Genomic DNA, 26,924 nt, shown 5'->3' on the forward strand with positions numbered 1-26,924 from the left:
TGCGTGCGATCAGCCCAATTCTCCACATTAATCTTTTGGAAGACTAGGACCCTACATCTGCACAGAAGCAGAGTTTCTAAATTCCAAAGGAAACATGACCCATGCAGTAAGAGTGGGGAAAAAAATAGCATTAAACCTGCATTAGGTATTCTTCAGTCTTCTAACACTCAGGTTACGTACAGCATAGAATAGAGAAAAAATTTTGTCAGTTTTGATCTTAATACAACAGCTCATATTAAAAACTGGAAACAGGGTGCCCTCTTTCCCAGTTTTTTTTTTTCCTGAAAATACCTGAACTTGTTCATTATCTGCTGAAATGCAGCCTGTGGAAATCCACTAACAAACCCTATACATGAAGATACAGTTCAACAGTTTTTCAAAGTGATATAATGTGTTTCCTAACAAAATTAAGATTTTTTCTTTTAGATAGGACAATGATGTCTACATATACATATGCTAGCAGATGCTGTCTTTGAGAGGTCTGTATCTTTTCTCACATGCACACAAAGAGCTGCACTACCAAAACTCATTGGGACCTCAGGTTTTAACTAAGAAAAGCATTTATTTAAATACTTTCTTCAAGCAAGGAAAATATTAGCAGGAGCTCAGACCCTCTAACCACAAAAACTGTGTAGATTCAAAGTACTCATAATAAACACAAACACCTTCTGCACAAGCCCTATAAAGCCAGTCTAAAATTGTGCTGCAACTGACTCAAGTATGCCGCAGACATGATTTAAGTGTTCTTTCTACTTTAACTCTTTTCTGTACTAATGCAAATCTGAAAGAAAGAAAGAAGAAAGAAGAAACCATTTATATCCATGTTTTAAAATAAATGATCATTTACAGTACTCCAATCTATTTACCTGGCTTTGGAGCTGCCTGAGACCCAAGCACCTGGTGAGTTCTAAACATTCGCAAGCACGGCATCTTTGCGGAACGCACCCCTGGTGGGAACACATTGCCAAAAACAGGAGCTGAGCACCCGCTGACAGCAACACGCAGGAGGCTCGCCATTGCACCCAGACCTCACAACAAATTCCTTGCCACGTATGGAACCCCTACAGCAAATGTGAAAACAAATCAAGAGTTATTAATGACACTGCACAGAAGGCATGTAAACGCAGCAGGTTTAGGACCAGCCAACTGCCAGTAGCCACGAGACAATCATTCCTCACCACCTTTATCTTTCTGGCTAGAAAACAAAATCTCTTTTTTTTCCAAATTAAGTAAGATAGCTCTTAACCAAAGCAACTGGCTTGAGCAGCCGACCTGGGGATGGCATTTCTGCGACTTTAGGCCATTTTCTCTTTACACCGTTGCTTTAAAACAGGAACTGTGGTAGGGGAAAAGCGCAGCGCCCCAAGGCACCAAACAAACTACTCCAATCGCTGCTACAGCTCCTTCAGGAGTCACCGGGGCGGGACACTCCGGGCAGCGGGAAGGGGAGCAGGGAATGTGCTCTTCGCCTGGAATTCCGCCGGGCCCCCGAGCAGCGGCCCCTTCTCTCTCCCGCTGCTATTTATAGCCCGCGGCCACCGAATGACCTTGGGCGGGCGGCTCGTCCCCGGTCCCCCGCCACGCACCGTCCCGCTCGGGGGACACCCCGCAACCGCCACCTCCCGCCCCGCTCCCGCGGGCCCCTTCCCGAGCCACCCGCCTCCTCCCGCGCCTCCGTCCTGCCACGCTTCCTCCTCTCCCCCCGACAGCGGGACACCGCTGCCTGCTCCCCACCAGCGGCTCGCCCCCGCACGCACCGGGAGGACGAGGCGGAGCCGCCGCAGCCCCACACGACGCGGCGCACAACCCCACACGGAGCCCCTCGCAGGCTCCTCCCGCAGTCCCGCGCCGAGCCCGCACACGCCCCGCAGGAGCCCCGCACGGAGCCTGGCTCACGCACCGCCGCAGCCCCACAGGACGCCGCGCTCCCACCCGCGGTGCCGCCGCCGCGGCTCCGACCGACCTTGGGGCGGGGCGGGGGTGGGCCCGCGCCCGCCAACCCGGAAGGACTGAGGGGCACGCGGGGGTCGGGCGGCGCGTCACGCGGCGTCTGAGGGGCGGTGGCGCGCGGTGCGCGGGGCCGGCCGAGCCCGCGGCGCCGGCGGCGGCAGAGCGCGCTGACCGCGCCAGACCGCGCCTGGCGGCTCGGCGGGAGCAGGAGTCGGGCCGGCGGGGAGACGTGCCGGAGCGCGCGTGTTGGACGTGGGGCTAGCGCCATAGCGCGTAGGTGGTGTCCTCTTCATTATTGTTACTTCTTAAAATGCTGATAAAGCAGCGAGGCGTCGGAGCGGTGGGTGCAGTGCGAGATCAGAAAATGGGGAGCTGTGTCAGCCTTGGGCGTTAGGAGGAATTTCTTCGCAGGAAGGGTGAGCAGATGTTGGGGTGGGCTGCCCCGGGAGGCGGCGGAGTCTCCGTCGCTGGCGGTGTGTAAGGGAGGACTGAACGTGGCACTCAGTGCCATGGTCTGGTTGTCGTGGTGATGCTCGCTCGTCGGCTGGATCGATGATCTCAGCGGTCTTTCCCAACTTAATGGATTCTGTGCTTCTGTGATTCTTTAGGCGTTGAAATAATGCATGGCTGGATGAAGAGCACATGGGGTTGGAGAGGCAGTTCCAGAGGGCAGCAGCCACACACTGCCCATTGCCTCCATATATTGTCTTCACACGATCCTGCGTGGTGTTGTCTTACTTCACACCATCTGTGGGTTCCATGTATGAGTTAGGCATATTTTGATTTGATTTTTTAAAAATTTACGTAAGTCTATGTAGCTGCTCATGCAAAACTACATGTTGCTGGAGGTGTTACACAGACTTGTAAATGGTGACTTAGCAAGTAAAGTTAAGCACTGAAAACATGAGAGATACCCTGAGAGTAATTAATAGGATACTCTAGTACTCTAGTGCATTTAAATAAGCTTGTGTGAAATCTGCAGAGTTTTAGAGCTACAGATTATACCTGTGCTTTATGTCTTGGGCTCAATAACCATTGACTGCTACAACAACATGCCTCATCAGTATGGTAGTGATTGGAATAATTCCAGCTATTAACAATAAATTACACTTCAAAACCTAGAACCAGCCCTCTCATGTTTTCTAATTAGAAAAAAAAAATTATCAGCATTTTTACAAAAAATGTAAAAATGTCTGTTTCTGAATAGTGGCAAGGTTACAGTGTGATTTCTCAGCACCAGGCACTGAAGATATCTGTGGATTTAGTTCTGAACTAAGTTTTAGATTACTAGGTAAGACACTTAGGACAAAGCAGGTATCTCCTAGTGGCTGCCCAGAAGTTTTCATAATTGTATTTGGTGAAAGTTTTAATCCATTTCATCACTGGGTGCTTAGGATAGGTCTGTCTAGTTTAGTGATCTCAGGGGTTCTGCTGTGTGGTCTCAGAGGCTTGAAGTAATTCACAGGCCAAAACAATCTAAGCATAATGTTAAGCAACTCTAAAGGGGTAAACTGTTGAACAGTACTTGGGGGTGGTCATTTTGGAATTAACTACCCAATTATTTTTCTTAATTTTGTTTTAGGTGTCTTACACTAGGGAGAGGAAATTTTTGGGTTCCCAACCAAACGCAACTGCGTTCATGCAAACTGAAGCAGTGCATCTGTAAGAAAAATATGGATTTGGGATCACATTCCACTTTAAATGGTAAGTAGTTACCAAATGGTTATTAAATTAATACAATATAAAATGTCTGCAAAGTGAAAAGAACTCACATTTATGTCCAAAGGTGAAAACTTGTCCTGTTCAGTAACTTAAGCATTCAGTTCCTCTTAGGTGTATACCTTAAAAAATGAGATTTGCTAACTTGAAAGACTGGCATATTCAAAAGTGATCCCAGTATATAATGATGGAGTATTTCATCTTTCATCTTCACTTTAGTGTAAGCTTTTCATTCTCTTCCTGTAAAGGTGAAGTCTACAGATGTGGACAGAAGTCACAATATAGGTATTAACTGGAGCTGAAATAACACAAGAACACTAAATATTTTTAATATAGAAATTTAGTAGCTAATTTGTGATCTTTAAAGAATTGATAATACTGCTTAAATTAGTTTTGACAATGGTTTACGGAAGTGGAGTATTATAATTTTTTTTTAAGACTCATTCAAAACATCCTGCATCAGGATTCATTCCAGTTGCAGAGTATAGATTTATTAGTTTACGATTCTATATTTCCAGAAGGGTTGCCTAGGAACAGTTTCCCCAGGAGTCTTATTAATTTTAACTTGTGACACCTTTAATGTCTGGCCACCTTTTTATGTTGCCAAAAATCTGTCCAATTCATGCCTAGGGGAGCTAACAAATTTTTTATACCCTGCCCCTCCCCTGTTAATAATTGAAAATGGTAACATGTAATAATAAACCCAATAGGAACTTGACTTCTAAAGGCACCATTTTACAATCTGATTGGATTTTTTTTTAAATACAAGACAGTGCTATTCTGATTTTTTTAATAATGCTTCATACATACTTTTTTTCACTCCTTTCATTCCTTTGTTTTGCCCATGAGTGGTGAACATTGACCCAATGCCACACAATCTTTTGGTTTTGTCTGTGGTAGGAACAAGTGGCAAGGGCAGCACAGACCAGACTGTTCAGGGAGACCAAATATAAACTCCCTTATCAGATCACACTTGCCTTCCTCATCTTGAAAGCTGATTGTGACACAGAGTTTGCAAAACAAGTAGAGCAAGACTTTGGACTGAAATTGAAGAAGAACAGATTAATTAAATTGTAAATGGACATGTGAGTTGAACCATTTGCAGTTCATGTGATAATATTAGGCATTACATGGATCATGTTCTTCAGCTGGTTCCTATTGGCACGGAAGGTGGTTGTTAAACATTAAATCAGAAGAGCGTTTATTGTCACATCATGCGTAAATTATGCATGAAAATATATCATTCTGAACAAATATATTTTTATTAAGTAGCCCAAACTGTACTATAATATGGAGGCTTAACTTTATGGGGTTCAATTTAGAATTTCACCTGCAGTTTTTCCAACCTTTTCTGGTGGAAACAGCTGTGTATGCACAGCGCGGTGTGCTGCACCTGTGGCTGCAGCTCTTCCATCGTAGCTGGAGCCTTCGCCCTGCCACGGTCACCTCGCCCCGCTGGTTACCGTGGAGATGCAGGCGCAGGGAATACGGTGCCTTTGGAAACGCCGTTTCCAGGCTGCCGCGGGCTCGGGGCGGGCGCGGCCATCGCGGGGGTGAAACCGAAAGTGCGGGGCCGGGGCGGGCCCGCGCTCTGCCCGCCCCCCGCGGCCGGCCCGCCCGCCCCGCTGCGCTCCCTCCTCTCCGCTCCTCCCTCCCATAAGCGCCCGAGCCGCCCGGCCTCAGCATGTCGGAGAGTTTCGACCGAACGCTGGGTGCCGGCCGCGGCCGCGGGTGCAGCGCACCGGAGAGCGGCGGAGGGGCTCGGCCCGCGGGCAGCGCGTCCCACGGCTCGGGCTCGGCCGAGGAGCAGCAGCACCCGCCGGGCGGCCTCTTCCCGCAGCAGGAACCATTGCGGCCTCCCAAGACGGCGCCGCTGGGCACCGGGATGGCAGGTACGGGCTGCTCTCCCCGCTCTTTCTTTCCGCGGGGCTCCTGCGCGGAGCGCGGCGCCGTTCCCGCTGCGCGGCGCGGACAGCGCGCCGAGGCCGGGTCCGCGTGGCGAGCCTGGGGCCGGCGGACACCTGGGCGGCCGGGGAGGGGCGGGAGAGGGAAACCAAAGAGAATCATGTGATGCGCGGAGCAGTGGCTCAGCACCTGCTGACCGATGCCCAGCCTGTCCTCCAGCAACAATTGACAACTCCTGGCCGATCCCCCCAGTTTATATACTGAACGTCACCTTCTGTAGTGTGGATTATCCCTTTGGCCAGTTCGGGTCAGGTGTCCAGTCTTTGCTGCCTCCCTGCTTCTCTTGCGTCTGCTCACCACCAGATCATGGGAAACCCATGTTAGCAGCACTTGTTTCAAACTGAATCCAAAGCATAGTGCTGTGCCAGCTAGCAAGAAGAAAATTAACTCTATCCCCTTTAAAACCAGTGTATTGGGTTATGGGCCTGGAGCAGGTAAAGGTGTGATGTTGTATTGCAGCTGCTTGCAGTACTCTTGGTCCTTGCTCCCGTTTTGTGCCCCCACATCTGAGAATGCTTTTTACCCATCTGCTAATCTGACTGCAGATGGTCTCAGCCTTCCCCCCTACTGAAGAATTACAGCCTATTTGCAAAAAAAAAAAAAAATCAACCTAACCCAACAGTAACACAAAGCAATGTTTGTTGGTCAGCTTTTTCAGGTAGGTATCAGGTTCTGTTTTCAACAAACTTATGAGCTAGTCTATAAAAAGAGGTTTTGAAAATAGTGTTTTAAAAACACTTCAGTTGAATGTTTTGGCAAATAGTATATAAGAACAACAACAGCCAGGTGTCCTTGAGCATTTTGTTGAAAGTAAGTGTTGCTAAAAAGGAGTGATGTCTATTGATCTTCCAAATGTATCTTGTATTTGTATCTAAAATCTATGAAAAATCACTGGATAATCAAATGTGCTGTAAGCAGATTTACTAGTTACTTAGGTTAACTCTTAGAAAATGTGTTTACATGGAAAAGAAGTTTTTTTCCCTTCCTTTTTTTTTGTCACTTGGATGTGAACACTGTTTATTTTCTATCATGTAGAAAGACATCTAGAGTGTGCTTAAATGAATATACCAAATACCTAAGAATAATCAATAAAACCTATGTATTAAAAGTAAGCCTATGCACTTAAAGGAAGTATATTTATTGTAAAACCATGGTAAAAAAGTAAAAAAAAATTTATATTCTGTGTTTACTCTGTGTGAATACGTATAATTTAGTGATTTCTAAGACAAGCTGTTAACAAAATTTTTTCAGAACACCTGCAAAAGACAGGAATTCCATCTGGATCTCAAGATAAAGTTTCAGTTCTTGATTCTGGACCAGAAATGGCTGAACCTCAGTCAGCTGTGGATCCTGTAGCAACATCAAACCTGTCTGTTAAAGCACCTGAATTTTATCCACCAGGATACAACCAGAACTTCAATCAGAATTTCACAGTGAGTGTTTTGACTTTATTCCTTAGTATGTGCCAATTTACTTGTATTCAAATTAATAATGTTTTCTTGATATCTTTTATGTCATATGATTTGAATTCTGTATTTGCTGAAAAGATGCAAAAATTTCTGATGATAACCTCCAGAGTTGGAAGCAGGATGTTAAGTGGTAATGGGTGAATATTATGATGTACATGAGAGCTTCTACTGTGGGATATTTTGCTAAAGCTTGCAGCAGATAACCACAATCCTTTTTGACTACACCTGGCATTGGTGCATCCAACATCAGAGTAAGGTGTTTTTTTGGTGACTACACCTCTTGTAGTTACATCTATACTGTATTTTAAGTGAAAGTGTAGCTTCACGTTTATGTAAAATTTACAGGTTTTTTAAGAAAGCCTAGGAGAAAGCCTGAACTTCAGCTTTTCTAAGCACAGGCTTTGCTCTTCCTGAATTTCCTGTGCCACAGGTACTATTTGTCATGACTGCCTAAGCTAGTGTACCATCATGTGTCTTAATTCCTTCAGTGGTGGTGTATCATCAAAGGGCAAAACAGTGTTAGACTCATTCCTTGTACTTACCTACCCACACCCCTAATAAGAAATGTACTTCCAGTCACTTGTAGATGCATCGTGTAATAAAAGCTGATACTTCTACTCCATTGTCTTCCATGTTACTGTTTCAGTATTCTACTCCAGGGAAGATCTCTGTGAATTTTTGAATATCCTTTTGTTATGCAAGCAGTCAGACTCTGGTACTATATCTAAACATGTGGGAGCTTTTACAAATACAATCAAGTGATTAAAAAAAGGAGTACTGAATCAAATAGATTTTAAATAACTGGAAGAAAAGTTCTTCATTAGAATGCTAAATGTGGTGGTTTGGCATTTTGAAATCTTTTCCTCACTGGTAAAATTGATGTTACCATAGTGTTACCAGCTTTTCCTGTTTACTGAATGTAATTATTCTCCTGGATAATAAAGCCCACAGCCAATCAATATACAAGTGTTAATAACGCTAATGTGGATGTGCTTTGGTGATTTGATAATCTAGGGGGAAAAAAATACTTTGCCCCAGCACTGGTTACATGTTTTCCATAAATAAAGTGTTTCAGTTTCAAGACAAAGAGAACACCCAAACAACCTTTTTAATAGCATACATAGTGCACTCTTAAAACTGCAAAGTTTCAATGCCAACAATGTTGCTTTTCAGCTGTTTTGCAAAAAACACAGAAGCATGTGGGAGTTCCTGGTTGCTGTGTTGTTGGAATAAGCTAAGAATGTGACTCATCTATTAATAAAAATACCTCTGAAAACATGTTGCAGGACTTTAATCAGAAAATGATACACATAAAACCGTGGTATTTTTCTTTAATATTTCTCTGTAACAAAATCTGTTGGTTTTTTTTTTTAGTTTAGTAACTGAAGGAATTTTATAAACAGGAATCACATGTAATAAAAATAAGAAATTTAGCACACTTTACAGTTACACTGATTTTGACCATGTAAAATTTGAAGCAAAACAAAATTTTGACAAACTTTTTTTTACTAAAATTAGTACTTTTCAGCTTTCATTTATTAAGATCCCTGAATTTTAGATCTGAAATATGTATTTCCCTCATAAAATACACAGTTGTTTTGCAATAGCAAAAAACATTTATTATCTTTAAAATAATGTTGATTTCTTGTTTGACTGTGCACCATTATAATTACTGTGTCTATGTAACATTCAATATTGGGTCAGTTAATTTCCAGTCTTTCCACTTTTTGATACTCAAAACTCTCCATTATCCCTGAAGATGGTTTAACGAGTACTGTTTACAAGGTTTACTAGAATTTTCAACAAAACTTTATCAGGACTTTGAAGAAAGGCCTCCATGGAATTCTCTGCTTGCATACAGAGTCCAACCCATGGGAAACTGTAGATGTCTGCAGCAGAACTAGTGACTAGATAGGTTTGGATTGCTAGTTGGAAACATCAGATTTGTTCCTTGGAATGGCTGTATGATAATATGGCTGTTATTCCATCAGCTGGGCATTATGATGTTCTTACTTCATAGCTTTACAAGTGAGATTTTTGTTATTTTAGGGTTCCACAATTCTTCGCTCCTGCTTTTTTTCTCTTTCAACTTCAGAAATTTCCATTAGGAGACCAAGCACGAGAAGTGCCATTCAGAGTATCATTCAGCATGCATAGGTGGTTTTGTATATGCAACAGTCTTTTTCTACTTGGGTTTGCAATAACTTTGTTGGAAACTTATTGAGTTCATATAACTGAAGGGAAAAAAAGCTTGTTCCTAAGAAGTCTGAAGAAAAATCAAATCAATGATGTTATTACTGACTAAGTTCATAAATGGAATAGTGAATTTACTAGATAAAGGAAAACAGCTATCAGTACGTATACAGACACAGTCTTAAGAGCAGATTTGTCTCATGAATCTTTGCTGTAGACTTTCTGGTTTGTCTTTAAGTAAAGCAGAGGAGTTTTCGTACCTGTTTACCCTTCTACTCTTATGTATGTAGACTCATGAACTGACACATAATAAAAGAGTGGCATATCTATAATCTTTTCATCAGTTACTCTTTTGTTGTGAATAATCCAGGATCCCATCCTATAGCTACCAAAGGTTAGAGAACGAAATTGGAGTGATGGTTTGGAGTAATTATTGAAATTAACAGAAAATTTCTGGTTGAGTTTTGTGGCTTTAAATTATAACTTTGTAGGGTTGTGTACTTTTACAGGCTTCTGTTAGCCAACTCCTCTTGAAAAATAATCAAGAGCCATTTGCTTTGTTTTTCTTGGGTTGATACATTGCATGGTTCTACCTTTATATTAACATTTAAAATCTGACAATGAAATATCAAGTACTTTATGTCTAGAAGATATTGGGCTAAATGTAGTTAGTTTTTAAGTAGTAGTTAGTTTTTAACAGTTGTATATTTCTGAATTTCTGAAGTACTCATTTTTCTCTCCCATTTGTTCAGTTCCCTGGTGTAGTTACTGAAACCTAGACTTCTCTTGAAGATGCATGTTTAGTATGGGTAGGTGAATACTGTACAGAGTTCAGTTCTTTGTGTTTAGCCTCTTAATTATGAACTGGAAGTTAAGAGTACACAACAGGGACACCAGTTCACCAAATGGTGTAATTGCCAAATTACACCAAATTGTAAATCCCTTGCAAAACAAGAATGTTCTCCAAGACTGGATTCTTGCCAAGATACCTTCTTCTCTGATGAACAAGGATCTTGTAACAATCTCATGGCTGTCAGAAGGAGCAGCTTCTTTTGCTGGCTACAGCAATTGCATGCTCTGCAGCCTGGCTGGAGAGTTTTCAGACAGGTTGTTTGGAGAGATGCTAGTTCAGCTGTATGTGATTAAGCTGCAGTAGCTGGACAGTAATGTAATAGCTCTGTGAGACAAACTAGTTTTAAATTTCTTGTACAGAACTCCTACTGGACTGTTTGATATTTGATAGATGCTGATTTTCTTTAATGAAGCAAAGTATATAGCAAGTCATACGTAGGTTTGTTAACCTTTACTTTTTCAATATGTAAGCTCCAAGCCATTAGAGTCACAGAAAACTTTATGTTAGAAAAGAGCTCTGAAGTACCAATGCTCCAATCCTCAAACTGTCAAAGGCTTTATGGAGTAATAATTTGATTTCTGGTGGGCAATATTGGGTTATTTAGACTTCAGTGTTATTAACTGGCATAACTCTTCTACTTAGTTAAATATCATAGTAAATCTTTCTGTTACATTGATGTATGATCCACATAACTTATGACATGTCTAAATGATTTTGGAAAGTCTGCTTTTTTTACCCATAATTCTTCACAAGTCATGAAATTAATATCAGGATGTGATTTTCAACAATATGCATCTGTCTTACTTGTAGTTCATACCCAGCTAGAAAACTTTCACAGATCCATGTTCCTTCTCAGTAGAGGAGAGACAGGCATTTTGAAGACTAATGAAAAATCCCTAATGAAAGTAATGAAAAATCCCTATTAAGGGAGTAGAAGGAAGATAGGGAGAATATAGTTGCAATCCTTGTCAACTTGTCAATATTTATGTACGTCAAGTAATGAAGAAATATTTTATCATTTTAGCACAGCTTTACGGTACATATCCTTTAAACATTTTTAAATGGTAGAACAGTTGAGAATTCTGAACTTCTTTGTTACTCCTATGTCTTGAATTGCTAATTGTAAGTTATTTTTTTACAAGTGCCTCTTCAGACTCCTTCTTGCATTTCTGAAATCTATGAAGTGCTTTACACAATCTTTTGTGTAGTGTGATAAAAGTGATTTCTTTGTATTGTGTTACTACTAGTGGCATCACAAAGTATGCTGCTTTCTTTGCTATTCCCTTCATATACCAGCATTATAATAATCTGAAACAGTATTGACTTTAGATACAGTCACATAGATTCATTTCTGAATGGACAAAATCAGTGTTCTTATGTTCCATTGGTGGGAGTATAAATAACAATTAAGTGATACTGAGTAGGCCCTCCTCTCTTTAGAGAGCAAGTGTGTTTACTGTCTTGTCTGGTTTTAAACCTCAATGGCTTTAAATTAATGCAATTCCATTTGAATAATTTCATTTCATGCCTTGTAATCTTTCATCTTTTGCCAAGAGATGCAAATACACTGACTTTAAAATATCATTTTTTCTGACTACTTCTTACATGGGAACAGTACTATGTATTTATTACATTTCTCTAATTACTCTCCCTTCTTCATATTTTTGGAGCACTATACACACTGTCTAAGCACAAAATACTTAGTTTCAAGTTTTCCATTATTTTTCCTTCTATGGTTCATAGATCCACAGTACAGTTAGTGTCCACATCAGGAACGGATGTTGAGCCTCAGTTTGGTAGTTCTACCCTTAACAGATAAGCTTAATTTGTTTTTTAGTTAATCTGGCAACCAACATGGGAAATTTATTTATTTTTAATCTGTCGTTTTATGTATTTTATTGGGAGACCTGTAAATGGGTTACATATGGTTAATGTCTGTAAAAATACTTTGCCTGGTTCTTAAGGAAGTTTCTACAGGAGGTTTCTGAGGTCTACACTCCAGGAGGTGTTAAGGCTATGCTCTGTAAAAATGTTGAAGTAAACTGTGTAATAAAGATCTCTATCAAGTATTCAGAGACTCAGAACTAAGGGCTGTGCGGTTATTTCTGGACACAGAAGGTGTAACAATTATTCAAGGTTGTTCTTAAGTAGTTGGTATATTCTTTCACTTCTGTAGGATTCTTCCTTTGAAGATAGATGCGATGGCTATCTGACTTTGGCAGAATATGTACAAGACTTCCTAAATCACCTCACGGAGCAACCAGGCTGTTTTGAAACAGAAATAGAGCAGTTTGCTGAAACACTGAATGGCTGGGTTATTGCAGATGAAGCTTTGCAAGAACTTGTTGAGCTCATCTATCAGCAGGTAATGTATTCTGTCTTACAAGATGGACATTATGCCTCTCTTACCCAGTGTCCAAGATAGGCATTCCAGTATTTGTTACATAATTGCATCGATGTAGTATTTTAATGATTTGATTTCCTTTTAGACCAAAATATATAGGGAAGGATTTTGCTCAGTATAAATTGAAATGGTAGCTCAGATTTGGGATGCCTGAATTTTATACGTTTTTCCAGTTTGTTCTGTTTCCTTTGTTGTGTTTTTGTATCTCCTGGGAAACATACTACTGAAATTAGGGTACTTGATTAAAGAAAGTTATATTTTATTTTCTGTATTTATATCATAAAGACTGAAGAAACTTATACAATGTTGAACACTTTTATTCTCTTGTACAAAAAAAAAATTCTTTGTAGTCTTAAGATAATTTTAATTCCTAGGTGTTTAAAAAAGTTAAATTCATACCTACTATACACACCACCTTTTGGGAAATGCTTCTTTATTGCCAGGTTTTTTTTTTCTTCATTTGAAATATACCTATTTCAGAACAGCATAATTGGAGGAAAGGAAAGCTCCTCTAGGGGTAACTAGGTCCAAGTACCATTGATGGCCATGGTAATGAGGACAGAGACCTTGAGCTGAACTCTGCACTAATTGGGGGAGCCATTGGAAAGAACAGCTTAATATGTGTTGCTTAGCAAATGAGCTGCTGTTACTGTCTTTTGGGCTCGCTGCAAAGAATGAAGCCATGCTTCTGGCTTGCTCTTTATTATGTTGGGTGTCTCACTATTTCACAGGTTGTTGCTTTCAAGTTGTACCTTGAATGCAGACTTTTACTCAAGTGCAAATAATTGCAGAATATTTTAATCCAGTATATGTAGAAGTGGAAGGACTGGTCATTGTACAGTACTGTAGAGTCTCAGGTTTCTCATTATTATACAGAATTAATGCAAATTTAATTGAGACCAGTTTAGTTAGACATGATGATCACCTGTGCTGCATTTGGCAGCATCATTTTCCCATTCTTTATTTGAACACATCGAGGATAGTTTACAAAGAGATTAAAATATTCCACATAACTTTATTGGAAGGGAGAAAAGAGGATTTTACTCTATTTTTAACTTCCTGTATTTTAAATACTTTGATTCTCATTTAATAGAAGTCTTTTCAAAGTTGCCTCTTCCTCCCTACCCCCCTTTAAAAATAAGTTCAGCATTAGTGTTTACTGTGACCTCCTCAGCTGAGAAGCTCAATGTTAGTCTGAAATTAGATGAAAAATAAAGCTTAATGCCAAAAAGCTACACTACTATCCCAAACCATCTAATTTTAGATATATGTCAGGCTAGCATGGTGTTTAAGCAAAGCCAACAACACTTATTATTCTTCTCTCTTGAGCAAAGCTCAATTATTTGTCTCCTGGCTTTTCACAAAACAATTAAAATTGCTGAACTTTATAAGCATCTGCTTCAGTGATATAAATTTGACCCAACTAAGCAGATTTACAGATGCTAGGTTGGTAAAGGAAATATAGTGAAATCACAAAAACCCAAGTCTTGCAGGGTCTTCCCTTCACCTCTGCATAAGGTATCTTAGCCTGTCTATAAATATTAATTACGTGCTTAAGTTCTTATTTATGTCTGATAAGGGTTCTTTCTGTCTTCCAAAAGCTGGACACTGACTTCATAGTTTAAGAACCTTGAGTGTTGTCTAGTTAATGCAGTGGATTGTTCCTGTTAGAGGAACTGGAATTTCTCAAGATATGTGTTGGTAGATTGGCTTTCATGCTTAGATTGTGACTTTTTTGAATTGGAGATAAAGTGATGATACCAGCCATAATTGTTCCAAGCATGTGATTTTGCAATGTAGTGATTGGTTATTAGGAAGATATTGGATGGGTTTTTTTGGTTTTTGTTTTTTTTTTTGTTTTTTGTTTTGTTTTGTTTTGTTTTGTTTTTGTTTTGTTTTGTTTTGTTTTTTTGTCTCAGTGTGCTAAGCAGATCATAATACCTAAAATTTAGTTATTTCAATGTACAGACCAACCAATAAGAAGGATAATGTTTTAAAAATACAGATGAGGTTTGAAGAATTTGTGTAGGTGTTTGAGTGTTAAAGTTTGTGTTTGCTGTGGGTTTGTTGGGTTGGGGTTTTTTCTGCGAGGAAAAGGTATTAAAAGGGACCACCTTATAAAAAAGGAGTACCTCTTCTAGTCAGAGCAGCTGATTGAACCAAAGCACCAGTCTTTTTAGGTAGTTCACATGCCTCTTACTGGAAAGTGAATTCCATTTTTCTATCTTAATTACTTAAACTTGTTGTATCTTCCAAAGACAATTTTGTTCCCAGCAACTCTATGAGCATAGTAGAATTACTTTTTGTAATTTGTAATTTTGTAATTTTTGTTTTGTTTTAAACATGTTGGAACTGTTCAAACATGCAGACATATCTATAGCCCTGATAGATGATCATGATGTAAAAAAAAATATTCAAAAATGATAAAGCCAAAAGGGAAGTTTACTGAGTTCTTATCCTCATTTTCTTTTTGGCACAGCTGGTGAAGTTATTTGCAGCAGAACCTCTTTTCACTGAAACTGCATCTGAGAAATAATCTGAAATACAGGTGTTGTTAGAGGAGACTTGAAAATGGGTGAACATTAAAATTGCCACTTCTTTAAATTTTGAATTTTTATCAGATTAAAACAAAAGTTTTTTATACAATATCATTCCTACCACCTGTTTTTTAGATGACAAAGGTGTAGATGTTCAGTAGTAACAGGACTTGTCTTTAAAATAAAGGATCCATCAAGTGCTGTTAATTGTAGTTTCTGCAGATTGCTGGAGCACGTATGGAGAAAGTATTTCTCTTTACTTGCCATGTTCTTACACTTTCCTTGGGTATTAACCTTGGCAAAAGATATTATGGAATAAATAACTTATAGACTGAAAGAAGACAACTTTTTATGGTGTTAGAATGTACTCATTGTTCATTGAGAGAGTATGTGTTCTTGAAAAAGCATCTTAATGTCCACCATTGAATTTTTTTGTATAAGCAGCCTGTAAGTGACTCTGGGACACTCTTTAGTTGTAGATCACAGTGTAAAAGTAGAGTTACATAAAGACACATGGCATAATGGTGGTTGTTTTCTTCAAGCCACAGAATCAAAATATAATGAACTTTTAAGTTCTGCTGAAATACATATGGCAAAATGTTGAAACAGGACAAAAGTGAACATGGCAATTTTCTGCTCATGAGTTGTCTGATCAACATTAAGCATGGATTGCAAAAAAGCTTTTAAAAATTTTTTCCTGATAGCCTAATCATTAGTTTTAAAAAGAATTTATTTTTCCATTTTTATTTTGGAAGGCCACATCTGTCCCAAATTTTTCATACATGGGAGCACGGTTGTGTAACTATCTATCTCACCATCTAACCATTAGTCCACAAAGTGGGAACTTCCGACAGCTTCTGCTTCAAAGGTCAGTATCAGTCACTTTAAGCCTGTTATTCTTTTCAGTTACATATTTCTGGCTTGTGTGTTAATTCTTCCTGTTGCATACAAAGAGGTACTTGTTTAAAATGGTAATAGAGATTGAAGAGTATCAAAACACAGGTATATGCTGTGTATTGAACACATGCATTTTAAGATATTATTGTTAAATATAAAAATAGGACTCCATTTGAAGTTCTGTGGGATCTTTTGAATTGAGTGTATTAGACTGATTCCCAAAATAGTGCAAATTGGAAAGTTAATCTACTTTAAAAGTATACTAAATGCACATATAGGTACTGTCCATGTCCTTTGACTCTTGTCTGCACTTGCTTCATTGTGTTTTTTTCTTTAATGCTTTTGTTTATTGCCTGGAATTCCTGTGTAAGGTTTATTCACTGATTGGATAACTGACTTTGTATTTATGTAATAGATGTATAAAATACAGAAGGATACATTTCTTCTTTCAGTTACTGCAGATTTCTTGGCTTAATAATGATTAGACTTTGTTGTTGGCAAAAATCCAACGTTTTTAAATTGTTATATATCCTTTCAAATATTACTGTGTGAAATTTGTAGGAGTACTGTACTTGGACACTTCAGAATTCCTTAGAAATTTGCCTTTTTTTTTTTTTTAATTTGTTTAAAAAACATTTGGCTTTCTAAGCATCTGGTTTGCCTCTTATTTGAAAAGTTTTTACTCTAGTCCAGCAGAAGTGTGGTAAACTTTTTCTGTAGTGCATTCCAATGGTCTTTTATCATGAGTGGAATGTTGTGGTTTAGCTTGGCAGGTAGCTGAACAGCTTGCAGCCCCTCACTCACTTCCTACACCCTCCCAATGAGATAGGCAAGAGAACTGAGGGCAGAAAAAATAAAATTCATGGCTTTAGATAAAGATATTTTATTAGGACAGAAAAGGATGGGAATATAAGTGATAAAAGAATTAGCATATACAAAGCAAGAGACACACCATGCAATCGCTCACCACCCACGATGCCCAGACAGTTCCTGAGCAGTGGCCTCCAGGCAGTTTTCTCCCTGGTTTACATGCTGAGTAAGAGGCCACGAGGGATGGAATACCTGGGGTCAATTGTGTCTCCCCTCATCTTCATCCCAGCCTCTTCGCTGCTGGGGTGAGAAGCACAAGTCCCGAATGTAGTGCAAACACTGAAGAAGCAACAGCTAAAACCAGGGCATACAGAAGCTGAAAATACTAATTTTTCTCTCCGTTTTGTTATTGTCATTTTTTTGTTTGTTCGGTTTGGTTTTTTTCTTTTATTGCATTTTTTTAGCTGTGCACTACCTGAACATGAAAGGAAATCCCTGTTAATGTTGCGTTTTTTGGTTCTTGGTTTTGAAGCAAATCCAGTAGATAACATTAATGTTAACACCCTGAAGCCATTAACTTAAGGTTGCTTATGTTTTGCTTGCTAATATGGATGAAACTGAGAGCATGGAGGGTATGTGCAGACAAACAACCTAATAATGTGACCACAGAGAGGTCATCTTCTGTTTCTCAACAAAGTTTATACCTGAAATTTTGTATTACATCTCTTAAGATTTTTAAGTTTCTCCACTATTTTTCAATCCATTACACAATCATTCAGGATACATTAAAATTTGTCTGGGTTTCCTTTTCACTCAAATATTTTTAAATTTTGTTTTTGTACTGTAATGTAAAACTGTGTATTTTTGGCACAGTTGCTAAATACTAGAAAAATTACTTCACTGCCATAGTATGTTAATGCTTTTTTTTTTTGTATTTATATTTAAATGACAGACTCATAGAATTATTTGGATTGGAAGGGACCTTAAGAATCATCTAGTTCCAAACCCCTCTGCCCTGGGCAAGGAGCCTTCTGCTGGACCAGGTGGCTCAGAGCCCCATACAGCCTGGCTTTAAACACAGCAATGGGGCATCCACAGCTTCTAAGGGCAATCTGTCTCAGTGTCTCACCACACTCACAGTTAAAAATTTCATCCTAATATCTAGTTTAAACCTGTCCTCTGTTAGCATGAAGCTATTCCCCTTTGTCCTGTCACTACCTGCCCATGTGAAATGTCTTTCTCCCACCCTCTTGGGGACCCCTTGTAGGTACTGGAAGGTGCTACAAGGTGTCACTGAAGCCTTCTCCCAGCTGAGCAGTCCCAGCTCTCTCAGCCTGTGCTCATAGGAGAGATGTTCAGGCCCTGTGGTCAGTTTAGTGCTCTCCTCTAGTCTCACAGTCTGTGTTCTCCCTGTTCAGAGTTCCCCAGCTCTGGCTGCAGTGCTCCAGGTGGGTCTCACAGAGCAGAGGGGCAGAATCCCCTCCCTGCCCTGCTGCCCACAGGGCTCTGGTTGCAGGGTACAACTGGCTTTCTGGGCTTCAAGCATGCACTCACATTGATCTCCTCATCGCCTAACAGCCCAAGTCCTTGGCAGGACTATTTTCAAACACTTTCCTGCCTAAGCTGTTCTTAAAGCTTGGGATTGCCCTGACCCGTATGCAGAACCTTACACTAGGCCTTGTTGAACTTCATGAGTTGCACAAGGTCACCTCTCAAGCCTGTCAGGGTCCCTCTTGTGTGCCATCCCTTCCCTCTAGTGTCACATAATACTGCTCATACATGAATTATGTATCACTGTCACTTAACATGGCAAGATAAAGAATTTATCAAGTAAGTGTAAAGGCATCTAAGACATTGTGGCAAGCACCCTGAAGAGGGGAACATTCTACTTCATTTCTTTGGGCATTGGCTACCTGTGTTACTGTTGCACATTCTGGACCCATATTCAATTGTATAAATTGTGTTAACTGTATTAATTTCTACATGTTCTAAGTCGTTCTATTTCATGTTGCTGCATCAGATATCTCAGTGCTTAAAGACATAATCATGTTATCATATGTATTCCTCTAAAAGGATGCAAATCTACTGTTCCTTTGTGAAGGCCTCTCATTCCCTTCATAGATCATGCATCCCAGCATTCAGCATGTAACAGTTTTCATTCAGTTTGTAAGTTCTCAGTGTTCTAAATGAGTAGCATGTTACATATGGAATGGCTACAGGTGGTGTAATTGTGTCTTAATTTTTACAGGTGTCGGACAGAGTATGAAAACAGAGATGAAGCTACCAAAGGGGATGAGACTACTAGAAAACAATTTCATGCCTTTGTACTATTCTTAGCTGAACTTTATCTTAACCTAGAGGTAAGAAAGTTGGGTATCACATGGCTTTCCATAAGATTTTTGTTACGTGTAGGTAAACACTGAAATGGAGTATAATTTGAGATGTTTTTCTAAAGGCAGAGGGTAGTAAAGTAAAAGAGCTTTTGAACAGTTTCATTATAATGCGTATGTCCAAAAAACATAAAAACAAAAAAGGACAAGATCATTTGAAGAGAAATGTATAAAATTGAAGTGTAAGAATTTGTGGGAAGAATCAACCACAAACATCTTTGAAATTCAGCTTTTGGTATTTTATTTTACTGCTGAAACCTCCTGATGACTAGAATTAACCAACATATTAAATGTTATTAAATGCCTAGCAGAACCAGATCAGGATCAATAACATATGTAATTCAATATTGTGGTACTAATAAGAGGTGTTAACAAATGCTTGAGGCAGCTGTAAAAATCCTTACAATGAGGAATTAAAGACTTTTAAAGATACTTCTTCTCATGGTTGAGTCATTTGCTCATGCATGAAGTATGCAATCTTGATTTAGATTTGTTTTCTGTATCTGTGATATGTACAAAAATGTGTATTGTTGTTTTTATTTTTATGCCTCTGCATTCACCAAGTTCACTTCCTGCTGTAGTGTAGTTAAAAATATTTTACTTGATTATTTCAGTAGTTTGATTTAAAGAAACACTATAAAAATATTCTGCTGCATGAGGAGAATCCTTCTCTGACTCTTCCATTTCTGGACCATAAGTGGTCCTTGAAATCTACTTTTCACTTGCTAGATGGAAAAAGGAAGATCTTCAATGACTTTGGAACAGGGGAAGCTATGTATTTATGGAGCATACCATATTCCTTGGAGTATGCCATTTGGTTTTAAACCATTTTCTGTAATTTTTTAATTATATAAGGACTGTCCTCTAGAAGTAAGCTACCACTGTTGTAGATAATATGTAATGCAGTGTGGAAAAGAGTATGAGGTTCTGGGAATCTAGGATTTTTTGGACCATTAGTCAGGCTCTTGTTAGCTTTTCTCAGCAATGTGTTATCAGAGAAACAAAACTCTAGACATGCATTGTCATGCCAGAATTGTAAGGACATTATTCAGAGTAAGTTTTCTGCTGACACTGAGCTGTGTGGTGCAGTCAGTGTGCTGGAGGGAAGGGATGCCGTGCACAGGGACCCAAGACAGGCTTGGGAGGTGGGACCATGCAAGCAAGGTCAAGTGCAAGTACTCATCTGGGCCAGGCACATACAGAGGCTGGTGGAGGATCAGTCAGGAGCAGCTCTGCTGAAAAGGATTTTGGGTGTTGGTGGATAAGGACCACAACATAAACATGCAGAAGATGTATGGTCAGCAGATTGAGGTAGATGATGACCTAGATGATGTTTAAGATCCCTTCCTACCCAGACCATTCTATGATTCCATGAAAGTCTGTGTTTTAAAATGGTTACGGTATTTGGCATATAGGGATCAACTATGTTATCACAAACCAAATCCTACAGCACTCAAGGAAAAAATGTACCTAAATTAATTTCTAAAGCTTAAGTCTTTTAAATGTTGGGGGGTTTGTATGTGTTTTGCAGATTAAAGGAACAAAGGGACAGGTTACACGGGCAGAAATTCTTCAAGAAGGCCTTCGGGAATTACTGAATGCACTCTTCTCTAATCCTGTGGACAGTAATTTGATATGTGCAGTGAAACTGCTGAAGGTGAGACAGTAGTTTTAAAATTAAAAAAAAATCAGTTTTTTTTAACTGCTTAGCTTTAATATAGGGAATAGTAGGGCAAATTGCAAATGAGGAAGTATTTATAGGGGTTTATGCATTAGCAGAGCAAACTACTCTTTTTGTTTTCCTTAGTACTATTAGGAAATTGAGCCAGTAAAAAGTAAGAAGATGCTCTAAAAAAAATTCCAGGCCATTTGTGTACAAATGAGCACTAGAACTGAAGTTAAGGTGCAAAGGAGTAAATGCTTACTTTAGATCTCGTTTTTCTACTTCTGGTGTGGGACAAAACTGTAACCAATCCAAATGAATTATGAGATCTTAGGTATATTCTGTGTTCTGAAGGATACTTGGCCATTGAGGTCCACCACTTCTTATGGCAAAAGGCTCTTAATGTTACTTAATATTCTCAATGTTACTTTGTTCTGTGTTGTCTGTGTCATTACTATTGTAGAAATATATAGATTTCTCTTTCATGTTGAACATAAACCTCTTTGCTCATTGTGCTGGTTTGAAGGACAGGTGTCTGCTAATAAAGGCAGGAGCTTCTCTTTGAAAGAACAGAATGTAGACCTCCTCCCTCCAAATTACTGTAATTTTGAAATTAAGGGGCTCTCAGGCAAAGATACGGGAATTAGGAATAACAGTTCTTTACTAGGAAAATTAAAACAGAAATACAGTATTACAAAGAACAATCCCAAACACTGACAGAGTCGGAATCCAACCTGATACTCCATCAGTCAGTCAGGGTGTTGGTAGCAGTCCCATTAAATGGTGGTCGCAGTCCCCCTGCAGTGGCAGATGTGGTTCAGCTGAAGCTGTGCTCCTGTAGAAGGTGCAGTTTTCCTCTGAAGGTCCAGGGATGATGTGGAAAGGTCCAGCTTTCCTCTGGAATCCAGTGGAAAGAAGGCATCTTGCTGTCCAAAAATCTCAGTTTTTATCTAGGTAGGAAAGGCTTGGCTCCTCCCCCTGGCTGGAGCATTTCCCAATGGGATGATGTAATTTTATCAGTCATACAGTGGGACTGAATGGCCCAGCAGCAGATGATTTCTTCCTGGAGGGAGGATGGGTTGTGGAAAAGATAAAGATGATTGCCCCATCTAGTCTTAAAGATGGCCCATTAGCAGATAGTATGTGCCACGGAGATAAGGGTCACTGCCCCACCCAGCTTCAACAGATGGTGATAGAATACACATTTCAGCCACATCCTGTATTGCAACCTAGCAGACCCATACCTTTTCATGTAAAATGTCTAGCCTCTATGTAGGAGAAATTCTTATCTTCACTAGGTGTAATTATACTTGTAGTTGGGAAAACAGTTTAAATTAGGTATGAAAGTTAAGTGCTAAACAGTATTTTTCTGAAGATTTTTGGTTGGCTTGTTTGTTTTTCCTCATTCTTTATCCCTCCTCATACTCCACTGCTTCTCAGACTGTTCTATCTTGAATTTCATTTCTAACATCTTTTGCTATCATAAACAGAGAGTAGGGAAGATATATTTGTAATTTAAAACCTTTATTTGAAGTTTGGATGATTAAGGAGGTTGCTTCTCACACAGCAAGTGTGAGATTGTGCTCAATGAGCACATTCACTCCTCTGGGCAGGCCTTATGTTGGCAGTTCTTCCCTGAGGCAAGGCCCACTGAAGAACCTTTTCAAGCAGCAATACACAAATCAGGAGGTTTTACAGTGCAGTAAAGAAGAAAACCTGTAAAAAGCAAAGAAGAAAACCTAAATTGTTTTTATGATGCACTGCTATACCTAAAAACTGTTACATAACAAAGAGACTCTTTTTTTTCTCATGCAAGTTTTTTCTGATGTTTTACATTATCTACAAATGTTGAGTTTATATGTAGCTACACTAAGCTACCTCATGAAACCTTGGTTTCACTACTGAAGCAATAAATGTCTCATTTTCTCTTTTCCATTTAATACAGTGATAGATACAGATTTTTTTTCTCTGTTTGCTGTGCAATATGTTTATTTTTAATTAATCTTGATGCTATTACCTAATTATCCAGGATTAAGGTAAGACCACTATGGAATACTATGAATGCCAAGCAAACACTGACTGATATACTTGTTTTTCTCTTAGGACTTTATACCTTTGTATCATCTAGTGCTATTCCAAGCATTTTAGGTCATGTAATACTTATGCTGAGGAGATTGCTCTTAGTGGCAAACTAATTTTTTTTTCTGATTTAACTCCTCCTGTGCAACTATTGAGCCATGAAGTACTTGTTATTGTAGTAAATGGCTTTCATGCATAGCTGCTCTAGACTGACTGCTGCTAAAGCGTTCCTAGCAGCAGCTTTAGCCTCAAAGATTTTAATGTATTAAAGTTCAGATTGGCTTCTTCACATAAATCTGGTCTCCTTTATATATACCCAGATGAAATTCTCTGGCTTGTGTGATGCTGGCCAAGTTGACTGAATTGTTTCTAAAGTTCAATAAAGTATTTGCTGTTGTCATGTAAACTGGTGGAAACAGCTGCAAAAATAAAATTTAAAGGAAATAAAGAATGGTAATACGTACTTAAGTAAGATCTGACCAATGTCACTGATGAGTTGTTTCAAGATCATATTTCAAAACTGAAACAAGTGGCTGTGAACTTATAGGTTAACATAAATATTGGATATATAGCTCCTATACCACCTGTAGTTTAAAATAAACTATTTATAAGCTATATTAATCTGTTTAGCAAAGAGATACAGGCAGCTGGGACCATCAGCCATCAGGTAGTCCAAGTGTCATGAATCTCTTAAGTTGAGTTTTTATTAAGGTTTTTTAATTTTCTTTAAAAAAAAATACTAATCCCTTGTCTTTAGTTGACAGGTTCTGTTTTAGAAGATGCCTGGAAAGAAAAAGGAAAGAATGATATGGAAGAAATTATTCAGAGAATTGAAAATGTTGTGTTGGATGCCAATTGTAGCAGGTGAGAAGATAAGTTTATGTGAGTGTTTTGTTTATATGAAAAACACCTTGAAAAAATCTTCAACTATACTGAACAGGTCCAAAACTTATCTTTAAAACTTAAATTTATGAAAATTAATGTGATATGTAGGTCATTTTCCATGCAAATAAAAAAAAAAGGAAAGGTGTTTTTCAGCTGAAGAGTAACGTGGCTTTTTTTGGCAGTTGTATTGATTTTGTTTTGGGGTGGGTTTTTTTTGTATTTTAATTTTTAATAGAGATTCAAATTCCACTGTTTGTTTGGGTTTTTTTAACCTTTTAGGTCTTGATATCTTCAATAAGTGTTTTAGGCTGTTAAAGCAAGTATATACAAAGACAAAATAGGGGTAATATCTCAAAGTTTATACTTTTAATTTTGAATTGAACAGGATTAAGTACATACAAACAGTAGTAAATATGTAGCAGTATTAAATACATACAAATTACTATAAATGTAAAGGCAATATGAAATATGCTTTGTGGTTTGATTTTTGGTGTTTTTGTTTTTTTCTGGAGAACACACATTTTTGGCAAGGTCTTAGCTTTAATCTGAAAAAAAAATGAGTGGTTGACTAATGTATTACTAATATATTAGTGGTTGAGTAATCATAAAATTGTCATAAAACTACTTGTGTGCATGAGGTTATCTGATTCTGCTGTGCTTCATCCTCAGCTTCTTACAAAGTTACTAAAAACCTGTAGAGGGCTCAGACACTGATCTCTTGCCATATGGAGGGAAGCCAAGAGCAGCTCATAACATCTGTGGATTGTAATTGAGCTGCCCCCTAGGAGGATGAGGAAATTTCTGCTTCAGGAGCCAAAATAGATGGCACAAGCTGAGCCTTCAAAGATATAGAAAAACAAACTAATTTTGATGCCTTTTTGCTGGTCCTAAAATCACAAGCCAGACACAGTTAGGTGACAAAAAGGGGTTATCCTTCTAAGGATCCTTAGGTGCTCAACTCACTAGGTGGAAAAGCACTGAAGAGGAACACCCAGCATAATGTGTATACAATTTCTGTATGTTTAACAAATCAGCATAACTGACAGGGACCCCCAGGTAGAGACATAAGTGGTGAGGTGATTCCCCCCCCAGAAAAACCCTTTCTGAATTCTTCCCCCCACTGTAGATAGGAACTAAACTTTATGAAAATATGTCTGGGAGAGCTAGTTTCAGCCTTGGCTTCCCAGAGAATCTAACCTTGGATCACCAGCTTGGAGCCACTGAGGAATTTCTTTTGTCTTGCTGTCTAATAGAGTAGATACAATGTTTGCAGCTAGCATTTTAATAGGCTACAGAGCTACAAGTATGTGTAAATAATATAGAGAATATATAAATGAAAAAAAAAACAAAAATCAATTTGGCATCAATTTCAGCTGGGAAAATAACTGAAAATTTTATTTATTTATGTATTCTTTAATTATATTCTTCTCCATAGATTAGATTAAAAGAAGGCATTTTCTCTTATTTTAGGGAGGAAATGGGTGTTAGTATCTAATGTACTGTGGGCATTACTTCTTACTTTTGACTAAAACGTTTGAGTATGATATGAAGAGGACTGAAGTTAGGAGCATAGAACAGATACTTAAAATTTTAAGATCATCTCCCTTTTTTTCCCAGTATTATCCTTTTATTAAAAAGGAATTTGTTCTTCAACTTGTGGAAACTCTGTAAAAACTACAGCAATTTCCTTTTTCATATGAGTTCCTTATTTAACAGCAGAGGAAGTGGAGGGGGTGAATATCTCATAATTGACACATAAAAACTACACTTGCAATTGTAAAATTGAATTCAAAATTATCTACACACTGGACCAAATTTAGTCCTTCTTGAACTTGTTTTTTGGATGGATTTAACTATCTTATATTTGCACAATAAGAGAAGCCAAGTTTATTGCTTGGCACAAAACATTCTAACTTTTGTTGTGCTTCTCTGTTTCAGAGACGTGAAACACATGCTTCTGAAACTAGTAGAACTGCGATCTAGTAACTGGGGTAGAGTTCATGGAACAACTCCACACGCAGAAGCTACCCCTGAAAATGACCCAAACTATTTTATGGTAAGAATATATGGACATTTCAGTTCCTTAATTTAATGTGAATTTGGTTTTGTCACTATCTGAGGGTCTCTTGTGCCCAAGACCACTCAGATGGACATAGAGGGGTGGTTCAGGGTGCAGGGTATTCTTGAAGCTGCCGAAGAAAGTCAGGAGTCAGTCATCCAGTCTCAAGGTCTGTTTATTGTTTGTTATCTCTACAGTGTTCTTGCTCGCGAGCAGCAGTCTGGTCACCACCGTGTCCAGGACGAAAGTCTGCCCACGAAAGGCAGGACTTATCTTTTATACTCTAAACTATGTATTCTATGTTTACAATAGCTTTCCAATACTACAATATCTTATTGCTATGTCCAGTTTTGTCCCCAACCAGTCTGTGATTCCCAGCATCCCCCACCAACATGAAGAACAAGAAGAAGAAGAAAGAAGACACCACACCCCAATTCCTCCATCTTGGCCTCGTGGTTGATAATATAAACAATCCTGAAAACTACCTTTTCTACATGCTAACTATCCAATTCACACTCTAGTTTCCCTTAAAGGTTGCATTTCTTCTCTGAGAGAAGGCAGATGTTCCCATGGAGCTGGATCCAGCTCTCTGACCCCCCTGGCTCTATTCAGGGGTCTCTCAGGGGTCTGACAGGGGGGTTCTCGCACCCACAGAAGGTCCAGAGGGACTCCCTGGACCCCCACAGGTTTGACTCAGACAATTGCATTACTCAACACTACAAATCTCTTTCTCTCTGAAAACATATAACTTTCTGTATGACTTCATTTTTAGAATGAACCAACATTTTACACTTCTGATGGTGTTCCTTTCACTGCAGCAGACCCAGGTAAGGCACAAGTTCAACTTACGGTTTTCTCAATCTTCTTTAAAAAGTTGTAATTAAGTTTACAGCCTGTTAAAGAATATAAAGTGTTATTCTTCAACATTCTAAAACCTGTGCCACTTAAAAGGCAAAATTCTACTTGAATTCCTGGTTTGGTGGAGCAGATGATTTATTCTGTGTTAAAGAATAATTTAAATAAAATAAAATAAATTGAATGTGTTAGAGTG

The 26,924-nt window shown here is 38.9% G+C and overlaps 2 protein-coding genes across 6 annotated transcripts in view; one reads left to right on the forward strand and one right to left on the reverse strand.

The window, feature by feature from the left end:
• The window catches only part of NNT (nicotinamide nucleotide transhydrogenase), a 41,912-nt gene extending 39,923 nt beyond the window's left edge, over window positions 1–1,989 (reverse strand). Inside the window, exons 1-2 of one of the 2 annotated variants that reach the window (XM_056514791.1) lie at window positions 1,901–1,989; window positions 867–1,061 (exon numbers count right to left, since the gene is read on the reverse strand). In XM_056514791.1, the coding sequence (XP_056370766.1) occupies window positions 867–1,017 (151 nt within the window). In that variant the 5' untranslated portion in view covers window positions 1,018–1,061; window positions 1,901–1,989. Of the gene's footprint in view, window positions 1–866; window positions 1,062–1,757 lie in introns of both variants that reach the window. The other variant, XM_056514790.1, reaches the window with a different exon arrangement.
• Window positions 1,990–2,072: 83 nt separating this feature from the next.
• PAIP1 (poly(A) binding protein interacting protein 1) overlaps window positions 2,073–26,924 on the forward strand; it is a 28,370-nt gene continuing 3,518 nt past the window's right edge. Inside the window, exons 1-10 of one of the 4 annotated variants that reach the window (XM_056514794.1) lie at window positions 2,073–2,227; window positions 3,533–3,654; window positions 6,886–7,067; window positions 12,326–12,514; window positions 15,846–15,958; window positions 19,046–19,157; window positions 20,719–20,844; window positions 23,687–23,793; window positions 25,753–25,870; window positions 26,646–26,700. In XM_056514794.1, coding sequence (XP_056370769.1) covers window positions 3,624–3,654; window positions 6,886–7,067; window positions 12,326–12,514; window positions 15,846–15,958; window positions 19,046–19,157; window positions 20,719–20,844; window positions 23,687–23,793; window positions 25,753–25,870; window positions 26,646–26,700 — 1,033 coding nt within the window. In that variant the 5' untranslated portion in view covers window positions 2,073–2,227; window positions 3,533–3,623. Of the gene's footprint in view, window positions 2,228–2,563; window positions 2,712–3,532; window positions 3,655–4,091; window positions 5,562–6,885; window positions 7,068–12,325; window positions 12,515–15,845; window positions 15,959–19,045; window positions 19,158–20,718; window positions 20,845–23,686; window positions 23,794–25,752; window positions 25,871–26,645; window positions 26,701–26,924 lie in introns of those variants that run through there. The other 3 variants (XM_056514795.1, XM_056514792.1, XM_056514793.1) reach the window with 3 other exon arrangements.

Source organism: Oenanthe melanoleuca, chromosome Z (genome assembly GCF_029582105.1).
Source record: "Oenanthe melanoleuca isolate GR-GAL-2019-014 chromosome Z, OMel1.0, whole genome shotgun sequence".
Lineage (NCBI taxonomy): Eukaryota > Metazoa > Chordata > Aves > Passeriformes > Muscicapidae > Oenanthe > Oenanthe melanoleuca.